General features: G+C 36.4%; 1 protein-coding gene across 2 annotated transcripts in view; it reads left to right on the forward strand.

Moving 5' to 3' along the window:
• Positions 1 to 12,636, forward strand: part of ZEB2 (zinc finger E-box binding homeobox 2) — a 132,512-nt gene that overhangs the window by 114,405 nt on the left and 5,471 nt on the right. For both annotated transcript variants that reach the window (XM_045831705.1, XM_045831714.1), the window contains exons 7-10: positions 1,861 to 1,969; positions 2,894 to 4,863; positions 6,226 to 6,406; positions 12,582 to 12,636. The exon at positions 12,582 to 12,636 is cut by the window's right edge and continues 5,471 nt beyond it. In XM_045831705.1, the coding sequence (XP_045687661.1) occupies positions 1,861 to 1,969; positions 2,894 to 4,863; positions 6,226 to 6,406; positions 12,582 to 12,636 (2,315 nt within the window). The remainder of the gene's footprint in view (positions 1 to 1,860; positions 1,970 to 2,893; positions 4,864 to 6,225; positions 6,407 to 12,581) is intronic.

Raw genomic sequence — 12,636 nt, forward strand, 5'->3', positions numbered from 1 at the left:
AAACTGCTCTTTCTGACCTCCTGGGAGAACTGACTGCACGCTGGTGTTAGGAGGTGTTCAGATGGTAACAGCTACGGTGTGCCCTACGGTCCAACGACTGGCCCTCCAGAGCTACAATCGCCCTGGATAAGCTTTGCCACCATACCTGTTTTAAAAATTATTAAACAGGATATTCTACAAAATTCTTAAGTGTTTTTTTTTTCTTATGGGCTTTCTTTTCTTTGACAGAGAAAAATGACAATAAGCAAACAATCAAGCAATGCAGATAACACTGTATTATGGAATTTTACTATTTTAAGAGATCAGTCCATGTAAATCATTCCATTTATGTCTAGTTGGGCTTGTCACCTGAATGTTTTTGAAAGTTTGGTTATAAAAACTATGCTTGCCTAGCTACATTTACGTAACAGTTTATCTCCCCTTGCTTATATGCACAAGAACCCTAGGAAAAAAAAAGTGCCTAGATATTTATCTAGCATAACTGCTTTAAATTTCACATGCAGAAGTGCAATTGTGTTGGCGCATTATGAATGGTAGCTTTGGTGTTGAAAAGTCCCCTCATTTGCTCATGGCATTTACAATTAGTAAATTAAAATGATTGTATCATATTAACAGTGGCACAACTAAAGTTTATAGTAGTCCTCTGAGGGCTGTGGGGGGAGACAAAGCAGCTGTTGCTGTTTGTTTATGCAACTCAGCAACATATGAGCGCTGGTCCCTCAATGGCGCTCCGCGGGCTGGGCTCTGCTTGATCTTTGAAGGTTGCTGCTGTTTGAACAAACCTCCCTGTGTCCCATGTAACACCATCTGTCTCACTAGGAATGTGGGAAGATTCAGCACACCCTAGCAGTTGTCATACCGTTTCTGTGCTGTCTTTTTGCAAAAGGCTTTTGTGTCATTGCTGCTTGAAAAAGGCTGACCTCCTACCTTGAGCATCCAGAGTAGATGACTGTATTTCTTTTTCTTCAGAATTCTAAGTCACGGTGCTTTTTTCCCCCTTGTTCAAAAAGGTCAGCCGTGTTTGATTATATCTTCACTGCTTTTAACTTGTCTTTTCAGCAAACTTTTTTTTTCTTTTTTGGTCCCTACTCCCTAGTACACTACTAAAAAGGAAAATGGAAAAGTCATTGAAGTCTTTCCTACTGGCCTGTGATAAAACTGCTCAAGCAGCTAGAACCCAAGATGTTGTCTCTTACATTTGATAATGAGTTACATCTGATATGCAACACCTCAGGAAAAAGAGAGTTTACATTTGCTACTAGCACAGTGAAGGGGATATTTAAACATGCTTATCGTGTAATGAAATATTTATAGTTTAGGATTTATTTTTGTTTGTGTGAAGTTTTTTCTTTCCTCTTCAAATTTGGTATTGCTTCGGTATAAGATATGCTTTTACCCTGATATGGAAAATCTGATAAAATTAAGTATTAGTGTGAGGAGTTATTGGGGGGACAATTTAGAATTTTCAGGACAATATTTTTTTTCTTGACAAAATAGTTGCATTCCAACAGAGAATCTTCAGATTTTATAATTTTCAGTAAACACAGAGAACCACAAACATCTTCACAATTATGTTTTCTCATCTCAGAAGGCTCAAAGAAACATTTTGGAAGACACACTACAGAGATAATTCTGAAGCAAGTGTTGGATGCACATGTGAAAGCGCTTTTTTTTTTAATTTGTTTCAATTTTATTGCCAACATTATCACTTTTATTGCAACTCTGAAAGACTGGGCAAATAAATAAACATGCACTCAAACCTTTTGGCCTGCCTGAAAAAGAGGCCTTTTAAAAATATTTGTAACAAATTTCCTTTGTTCCTCCTGCGCAAAACTGATGTCAGTCTCTCTCCTTTCCTAGCACCAAATGCTGACCCAAGGAGCAGGTAATCGCAAGTTCAAATGCACGGAGTGCGGAAAGGCCTTCAAATATAAACACCATCTGAAAGAACACCTGCGAATTCACAGTGGTGAGTAGCAGAGGTGCTGGTGTTCACATTTGCATTTTGTTTCATTAGGAGAGTCTTAAAAGACTGCTTAGAATTTATACAACCTTGTTTGTAGCTTTTTGGAACTACTCATTTATGTCATAAACTATGTGTGTCTGCTTTGTCTTCATGAGACTTATTGTTACCACCAATAGCATGATCTTGTAGTAAGCAAGGAGAGGAGTGCTTATAGTTCCCAGAAATTGCAAATGTGTTGATTTATCACAAAATATAGAAACTTCTTTTTGTTCTTCTAAAACCCTTCACCAGACTAAATATTTTTTTGACCTGGTCACATTCTAAAGGATATTCATTTTTGATACCTAACCATGAAAGAAAAAAATGGAAGAATTTTGGAAAAGAGCTTTTGTATGATACATAGTCCTCGATTCCTGAGAGGTGTGTATCATTACAGAACAAAACCCTGTGGCCGAGATCTCTCCTTTATAACTATTTTGATAGCTCTGCCAAGCATTTTATTACCAGATTGGATGCTATTCAAAGGACTGGTTGGGTTGGTAGAATCAATGGAATCTCCACAGAGTTGATTAAAGCCATGGCTACACTTCCTTTTAAATACTGTGACATCTTTATTGTGCTATTGACCACACATTAATCTGACACTGTGTTTAAATAGGAGGCTGCCAATGGCAAGACAAGATTTGGAATCTTGGCTGAAAAAGGCATAGATAGCCCTCACCTTCCACTGTTAACATCTTGAATTATATCTTCTCAGGGTAGATAAAGCCCAGAAACAGTTATGGCCACATAATTCTAATCTAAGCACCTAGAATGTAGAGGTACTTCACTGTGTTCCTTTCTTTTAGTTGAACAGATTCTTGTTTTGGTAGACAATTGCAGTCATTAACCAAAGAAATGTAATGTTAATTTTAATTGTCATTCTAGGTGAAAAACCCTACGAGTGCCCAAACTGCAAGAAACGTTTTTCCCATTCTGGTTCCTACAGTTCACATATCAGCAGCAAGAAATGTATTGGTTTAATCTCTGTAAATGGCCGAATGAGAAATAATATCAAGACGGGTTCTTCCCCTAATTCTGTTTCTTCTTCTCCTACTAACTCAGCCATTACCCAATTAAGAAACAAATTGGAGAATGGAAAACCACTCAGTATGTCTGAACAAACAGGCTTACTTAAAATTAAAACAGAACCACTAGACTTCAATGACTATAAAGTTCTTATGGCCACACACGGGTTTAGTGGCACTAGTCCTTTTATGAATGGTGCACTTGGAGCCACCAGCCCTTTAGGAGTTCATCCTTCTGCTCAGAGTCCAATGCAGCACTTAGGTGTAGGGATGGATGCCCCTTTACTTGGATTTCCCACCATGAATAGTAATTTAAGTGAGGTACAAAAGGTTCTACAGATTGTGGACAATACGGTTTCCAGGCAAAAAATGGACTGCAAGGCTGAAGAAATTTCAAAGTTGAAAGGTTATCACATGAAGGATCCATGTTCTCAACCTGAGGAACAAGGAGTTACCTCTCCTAATATTCCACCTGTAGGTCTTCCAGTAGTAAGTCATAATGGTGCCACTAAAAGTATTATTGACTACACATTAGAAAAAGTCAACGAAGCCAAAGCTTGCCTCCAGAGCTTGACTACTGACTCAAGGAGACAGATCAGTAATATAAAGAAAGAGAAGCTGCGTACTTTAATAGATTTGGTCACCGATGATAAAATGATTGAGAACCACAATATATCCACTCCATTTTCATGCCAGTTCTGTAAAGAAAGTTTTCCTGGCCCCATTCCCTTGCATCAGCATGAACGTTACCTTTGTAAAATGAATGAAGAGATCAAGGCAGTCCTGCAACCTCATGAAAACATAGCCCCCAACAAAGGCGGAGTTTTTGTTGATAATAAAGCCCTCCTCTTGTCATCTGTACTTTCTGAGAAAGGAATGACAAGCCCCATCAACCCATACAAGGACCACATGTCTGTACTTAAAGCATATTATGCTATGAACATGGAGCCCAACTCTGATGAACTGCTGAAAATTTCCATTGCTGTGGGCCTTCCTCAGGAATTTGTGAAGGAATGGTTTGAGCAACGAAAAGTCTACCAGTATTCAAATTCCAGGTCTCCATCACTGGAAAGGAACTCCAAGCCGTTAGCTCCCAGCAGTAACCCTCCCACTAAGGACTCTTTATTACCCAGGTCTCCCGTAAAGCCCATGGACTCCATAACATCACCATCTATAGCAGAACTCCACAACAGTGTTACGAATTGTGATCCTCCTCTCAGGCTAACAAAACCTTCCCATTTTACCAATATTAAGCCAGTTGAAAAATTGGACCACTCAAGGAGTAACACTCCTTCTCCCCTAAATCTTTCCTCCACATCTTCTAAAAACTCCCACAGTAGTTCTTACACTCCAAACAGCTTCTCCTCCGAGGAGCTCCAGGCTGAGCCATTGGACTTGTCATTACCAAAACAAATGAAAGAACCCAAAAGTATTATAGCCACAAAGAACAAAACAAAAGCTAGCAGCATAAATTTAGACCACAACAGTATTTCTTCATCATCTGAAAACTCAGATGAGCCTTTAAACTTGACTTTTATCAAGAAGGAGTTTTCAAATTCAAATAATCTGGACAACAAAAGCACTAACGCAGTGTTCGGCATGAACCCATTTAGTGCCAAACCTTTATACACAGCTCTTCCTCCACAAAGCGCATTTCCCCCAGCCACTTTCATGCCACCGGTCCAGACCAGTATCCCTGGGCTACGACCATACCCGGGACTGGATCAGATGAGCTTCCTACCACATATGGCCTATACCTACCCAACTGGAGCAGCTACTTTTGCTGATATGCAGCAAAGGAGAAAATACCAACGGAAACAAGGATTTCAGGTAATGAGACATGGTTTTTGCTGTGAAAAGAGATGAAAATACAATAATATTGTTTACGTGCATGTAGGAGGAAAATGTTGGTAAAAAAATTGAGCACTATGGTTTCAGCAGAAGAGTGTTTTAACTTGAACTTAAACTAGAAACTTAAATGGAGAAAAAAACAGAACATTAAACTATTTAAGCACATTTATTTGCCTATGCCTTAAAAAAGACAAAAAACTTAACATTTATTTTTGAGGTTTGTTTAAAGCTACCATCTGCTTTTATATTATACTTTAATAACAATATTTGCTATGACTTATATAGATGCTAAACCCACAGATATACTTTTATAGATGTTCATAATTTGAATGTATAACTTTGATAATTACTTGGTTTTATTAAGAATAGCTTATTTTGAAGAGTATTTTAAAAAATATTTTGCACATTCCACATGACTTTTTATGTAATTTTCAAACTAGTGAATGATTTACGGTTTTTCAAATACACAAGCAGGTATGTTTCAACATCATGGAAAATAATCCCTGTGTGCAAAGTGGGAGCATAAGTAGCAGGGTGCCTCTGTAACAGCTGCCCCACCATTCCAATTTACAGTACCTCTGCCCTCTCCGTAAATGTATTTAAGCCTATTTAATCTTCTTTAATATTAATTAGTGCAAACGTAGTCTAAGAAAGCTGAACTGTGGACTAGCAAATGGAAATGTATGTTATCATGCAAGTTTGCACTCCTTTGGATCAAGACAAAATAAATATCAAGAAATTTAATAATTTACTGATCCACATTCATTACTGCTCAATGCTGAAGGCTGTTTTAACATAGATAGAACATTGATAAAAAGTGTTATTAATATTCCCTATTTCAAATTAGAAAATTAAATATAAAAATATAGCTTGAGGCCTTTAGTGGGTAGACATACATTTAAACAGATTGCATAATAATAACATTTTGTACCTAAATATAAAATTCAATTAAAATGGGGTTTCTGCAGCTACAGATCATTTCTAGAATTAAGCACCCTGGAAAATACACAAATTCAGATGTTGAATTTTCACTCAGGGATATTTCCTGATGTAAAGAAAATTAAGGATTTTTGAAAATTTTATTTTTTCTCACCTTCAAAATTAACCATTTTCTATCCCTGAAAAACAATGAGCTCTGCCATCTAGGGCAGACAAAGTTTATATTTTTGTTGAAGTGTGATACATCATGTATTATTTATGGAAAATGAAAAGATTAATAAAAAAGAACTACATCAATTAATAGCAAGTACTATGATGTTCTTCAAATGTTAGCCTCTGCGAAATTGTTTGGTATAAATAAAAAGAGAAGAGACTGTGTTGAACTATTTGATTATATCATAGGGAGAATTGCTTGATGGAGCACAAGACTACATGTCAGGCCTAGATGACATGACAGACTCCGACTCCTGTCTGTCTCGAAAGAAGATCAAGAAGACAGAGAGTGGCATGTATGCGTGTGACTTATGTGACAAGACATTCCAGAAAAGCAGTTCCCTTCTGCGACACAAATACGAACACACAGGTATGAGTGACTTTGACTAGCTAGTTAGAGCTTCCTGGCCTGCTGTACATTTCATAATATTTAATGAGTACACTTGTGCAACATAAGATGCAGCATATGCTGATACCTTCAACAAGGAAGAAATAATGCTTTTGCCCAGCTCAGTAAGACTTTTTCGTTGCCTGTTTATTGGATCACTTATGTGTTTATGAGTGTGCTTATCTTTCTGTCTTCTGAGTTAATCTGTATGCCAAATTCACAAATCATATCAAAGGTATATTTAAATGTCCAGGGCAATGAAATGGCATAACCCAAGCCAGGTATTTAAAATATCTTCTAATGAATGAACCTATATATGAAAAAATTTAATACCAAAAAGTTTAGTCAATGCTGTATTAATTTCATCATACAAAAATTAAGTAAGCCATGATTTGGGGATGATTCTGTTTATGATTTATAAATTACCCATATTTTGAATAAAATAAAAGTGCTAGTTCTATGAAAGAAAGGGTGTAAGTAATGTAATTGGTCAAATGAGCTACTGAAATAACATATTTAGAAGGCTAAAATAAAACTTTCTAAATTTCATTAGTTTATTTCTAACACAAAAATTATAGAGTTGAAAAGATGGCAACATAATTCTTCCTTTTGAGTAGAGAGAAAGTGGGTTAATTTTTAAGAAGAAAGGCAAAGTACCATAATGCGAAGCAAAATTAGTTGCCACAATCCAAGATCTGATCTACAACTCTGTGTGGGAGCGACGCTGTGCTCCCTCTCTCCTCCTTGTCCCTCCACCATTCACAGCAGAGGAAGTGGGCCTCATCCCTGTCCTTAACCCATCTCCAACTTTTGTCCACTAGAAATTTGGCATGCCGCACTGATCCTCTATGAGGAAAGAAAGAGTGTAGGATTTCAATCAAAATAGTGGCAGGGGAAAACTATAGAAAAACTCTCATTTCAAAACAGGAAGTCTAATGTCAAACATTTTAATATAGAGGGAAAAATTAACCTAGCATTAGTGCTTTGGAGGGAAAAAGTGATGAAGAGACAAAAGAAGAAAAAGCAAAAACAAGGAATGGGTATGCCTTTTGTCCTCTTCTGACTAAATACATGGTGCCCTTGGGAAGCACTTGTGCTCATCATCTTCCCTTTTTCCTCACTGGGCATGTGCAGAAGGCAGCACCAGGGACCAGAATCAGCCTGAGAGTGGGCGGGGGGGTGGGGTGGGGGAATGTTGCATGAGTTCTATAACATGAAGTGTTGAGGGTAATGTGAAGAGAACAAGGTTGATAAATAATAGTGCTCTTACTCCAATCCAGTTTTTCTTTTCCTTCAACTGTCTGATATTAATTGTTATTATTTTAGTAGTTCAACCTAAGATACTTTAATGACAACCTAATTTGAATAGCAGATCCCAATAGTTTTTATGCTTGTGTGATATAATTCAGTTTGGTATATCAAAATTTTTCTATATTTGTCTTTTTTAATAGATATCATAGATATTTTTTCTAGTACCAAGTCCTATTTAAGTATTTTTAGAGTAAAGATATTTTCATACTTAAATTTACTTTAATATTTTAATCAACTTCAAATATATTTTTATTTCATTATTCAGCTACAATAGGCACATCACTGAAGGCATCTTTCCCTCTCTGATTGGTTTTATTATATGACCATATGCAAACTCTATCATTTACTACATGGTGAGTGTGAAACTTTTATTTTAGTGAGGGCTATCATACATATTGACATCCAGTCAATATCTTTTTTTTATATAAATTACATAGTCCATAAATTTCATAGGCATACAGATAGTTGAGAGACCCAAAAGTTGACGAACACAAATATGCATAATCAATTTGAAAAATAAACTGTATTTTTAAAAATAAAAATATTCTGGTCCTTTAAGATGTTAGAAGACGTGCTGCCTAGAAACAATACCTAGCAACAAGATGCTAACCATCCAATGGTTTCTCTAGCAGTGTGATTAATTATCCTCATGTTGGCTTCCCAGCTTGTCAGTTTCCGGTGTGTTAACTTTTTGGTCTCTTGACCAAACATCTCATGTTGTTACTACTGTCAGTGTATTAGCTTTCATCAAAGTGAAGTTCTTCATAAATTTTTCTATCTTCATGATATGTGTGGAAATGTAGTCCATTTTCCTTCCCTAATTGGGCCCTACAAGCCTTTTATTTCTTACTTTGAGAATGTAATACTAAGAAAATGATAAGTGAAAACAGTGTTTGGTTGATTGCTCCTAAGGTTGGGAAATGAAGTTGAGTCATTATTTGATAATATGTTGATTATGAATGTATCATTGGCAAAGTGTTTATTACATGTCCACAATTTAACATACAGAAGAGTTTGATTTAAGAAGGAATTTATGAGCTACTTATTTTTTTATCTTGTACCCTTTTCCTTGACCTGTTTAATTAATTCTTAGGCAGACATGATAAATTTTCCTTACCAATGGTGCATTGCTTGCTTGCTTTTCCTGGGATCTGGGCTTGGGCTGGGCAGAAGGAAAAAAAAAAACTACTTAAATGTTGACTTTGATAGGATGAATTGTCACAAACAAGTACTGAGAAATAAAAAGTCTGAAACCCTTATTAGACATGGTTAAGAACTCATTTGTATTCCACTAAAGTTTAAATCTGACATTTATTGAGTCCTTTCTCTATTGAGACATTGAGGTAGGTGCTTTTAAACCCACCTTATTTAGAAAAGTAATAAAAATGCTTCTGCTTTTAAACAGATAAAGTGGAAGTTTAAAATAAATTACTAGTCAATTTTATTCTGTTATATGATAATTTTTTTTAATACCACAGGGCTTCCATTTTAACTTCAGTTATCATTCTAGCTGCCAGGTGAATCATGAACCTCAACATTAGAAAAAAGTTTACCCTAAAAAAGTTTTGATCATTCAATGTCAATTTGGATGTTTTTTCTGAATTTTATTCATGTGGAAATTTAATCCCAGGATGTCTTGATTTGAATAGGGCACACCAGCCAAACAAGGTAAGAAGAGGTGAATGTCCAAGCCTGTTCCTGTTTAAACTGAATTTACTGAATGCTTAGCAGTGAAACTTCAGGAGATTTAGTGCAAGGTGTAGGTCAAAATTCCCCACTCTTCACACCCAGATTCTGTTTTTTACATAGTATAATAGCTGAACATTTATTTTCTTCTTTCCAATTGTCAGGTAATAATGCAGAATTAATATACAGGGTCCGTCAAAAGTAAGGCCTACTTGAATGTGATTGGTAGGGTTATAATATGGGTGTAATGATTTATAGTTTTAATTTGAACGTTTCACCTAAAATGTCATATGGTGTGCTTGAGTGTGATATTGTTATGTTACAGAGTTACATGCTTATGAGTTTAGAATAAAAAGGGGGTGTTATTTGTGCCGGCCCCTGTATTTTGATTGTAAGCATATTGTTTATTATCAAATGAACTCCCTGAAAATTGGCTGCCTGTAACTATAGAATACCTATGTACACTGCAGTTTAGTGGGTATCCCCCAAGCATTTCTAACAGGCCTTGAAACTTATCCTAGAGAGTGCTCATTTTCCCTAAGGACACTGCTTTGTGTTGTTGTTGTTGTTGTTGTTGTTTTAACATTTTAGTCCATTTTCTCTGTCCTTATTTTTTTAAGATTTTATTTATTTATTTTTAGAGAGGGAAGGGAGGGAGAAAGAGTGAGAGAGAGAAACATCAATGTGCGGTTGCTGGGGGCCGTGGCCTGCAACCCAGGCATGTGGCCTGACTGGGAATCAAACCTGCGACACTTTGGTTCGCAGCTCTTGCTCAATCCACTCAGCTACGCCAGCCAGGGCTTGCTTTGTGTTTTGTTCCTTTGGAAAAGAGAGAGCCGTATCAACTGTGATGTTCACTCAAAATTATTCACACAGCCAATCTTGAAATGACCTGGATAGTTGACCGTTTTGTGCTCCTGACCTGATGAAACATTAGTAACTAAAGGAGGTTGTAGGACAGGTCTACCAACATGCACTGTAGCAACTAAAGCACCAAGAAATTTTTCATCTGCAATTTCTTTTCTCTCCATTCAGATTTCTTTCTTCCATTTACTCTGCTCCTGATACGTGCATCTTGCTTACAACTTGGAAAATTATTGAAAATGTATCAATGAATGCAGATAAAAGGATCTAACATTAAATAGGTGCTTACAACATACTACCCTTATACGAAACACTCTATGAAACAACCTATGTTGTCTCATTTACTCCTATGCCCAGTCCACAAGTTAGGTTTCCAAATGATTTTCCTCTTACCAACAAGGTCCTTGGTCCTTAGAAAGGTTAATGTACCTAAGAACGCACAGCTGGTCATAAAAGGTAAATTTAAACTCAAGCAGTAAGACTCCAGAACCCATCTCCCCCATTTGACACTACACTGCCCTGTCCCTGTGAATAAAATTGCCACTGCCAGAAATGTCTTATCTTTGCTTCTGGTAGCATCCTTTTCTTTAAGGCCCTGCACCTTCCAAGAGAGACCAAATTTGTATATAGCAACTTCAAGTTTTCTGGAAGGCCAAAACCTCTGTCTTTTTCCCAAATACACTTCTGCTTCCTGTTAAATGACCTTCCCACCATGGTCATCTTGTTAAATGGAAAAGCATACTGTCTTTCCAGACTCTTGGCATTCCATCAGAATTCTCTTTTCTGTTATCCAGTTTACCCCATTCAAAACATCTTTCCAAAAGTTGAGGACTGGTTCTTGTATGGTTTGAATGATACTTTTTCTTTTTTGGACTGTTAGCTATAGATGAGAAGTAGATTACAAGAATCTTATTTTCAATACAAGGAGTAGTCACCAACAATTATATTTCTAATTTCATCTCTTATAAGAAAATAACTTTTTCTTACTCTAATGATTTGCCTTACCACATCTATCATCACTATACTTATATTGTGTATTCTTGTAGGATAAAGACCGTTAATGAAATAACATATAGCAGCCTACAAAATTTTCTAAATAGTAACCTGCCCCAGAGGCATTCAATAACATTATTAAAGGTATCTGATTACTAATTGAGATGCTATCTCACCATATAACTGAACACCTGAAGTATGTGGAATGGGTTTCTAATCTCATAACATGACACTTAGCAAATGAAAATGGGGTTGAATTTACTAATGCTGATTTCCAATCTAATTTGCTGAAATGCAAGTTTGCATTAGGAAATATATGCGCACAGCTTCATGTATGTTATGATGACACAGAGTGCTCTCTACATGACACGTATCTGACTTTAACTCCAGAGCATCAGTCTGATACATTTTTTTGTCAGTTCTATTTTGGAAATAAACTTTTAAGTATGGCAGCTATGGAAGGTGTTGAAGACATTCCAGTGCTATTTGTGGCCTGGAATCAACCAGATGTGTTTAGGCTTGGCACTAGTTTCAAGTTCCAAACACTGGTTAGAAACTGCCTAGAATGCCAAAGGAAATACAGCATTCTCTAGCTGAAGAGTATTTTAACACTCAACAAGTGGCTGACATCCCATGGAAAACTTTAGAGGGAAAACACTATTTGGGATTACTTCAGCCTCCGTGACATCCATCTTTCTACTTTGTATTTTTAAATGATTTGTTCTCTAATTTTTATTCTAAGAATTATGTGACTGATAAGATATCCTTAACATCATCTGTCCTCTGTTTCTGTTCCAGCCTGACTTGGCAATTTGCTCTTGTTTGGGACATAAAGCCCATTTTCAAAGCAACCATATAGGACTTAACAGGCACAGGGTTTAAATGACAATGGCAGTGACTATGCCATTTGTATCAGTTTCATACAAATTCTTGTTTTAAAGTGGTAAGGAAGAGAATTACCTGATAAAATATGTGCAAAAGCACTCGAAATTTCTTGCTCAGTAGGATATTTTTCAAAGTTTTTAATGAGGCAATTAGCAATTAGAAGCTTCCTTTGTGAGACTTTTCCCTTTAGTAGTTTTTGAGTTTCTTCTTGTTTATTAATTGTATTGTATCAGCATCAGAGCACCAAATTATTAGATGAAAAAGCATCTTCCTAACTGTCTTTGATTAGATTGAAGTGTGTTGCTCTTTCAGCCATAAGCAGCCACCTTCATATCTCAGTCTGGACATTTGCAGAATTCTTGGAAAGCAACTTCCTGCAAAGACACTAATCACCCCATAATCTTATTCTTTTTCCCAGGAAAAAGACCACATCAGTGTCAGATCTGTAAGAAAGCGTTCAAACACAAGCACCA

Source organism: Phyllostomus hastatus, unplaced genomic scaffold (genome assembly GCF_019186645.2).
Source record: "Phyllostomus hastatus isolate PE091 unplaced genomic scaffold, TTU_PhHast_1.1 phas_contig_1, whole genome shotgun sequence".
Classification (NCBI taxonomy): domain Eukaryota; kingdom Metazoa; phylum Chordata; class Mammalia; order Chiroptera; family Phyllostomidae; genus Phyllostomus; species Phyllostomus hastatus.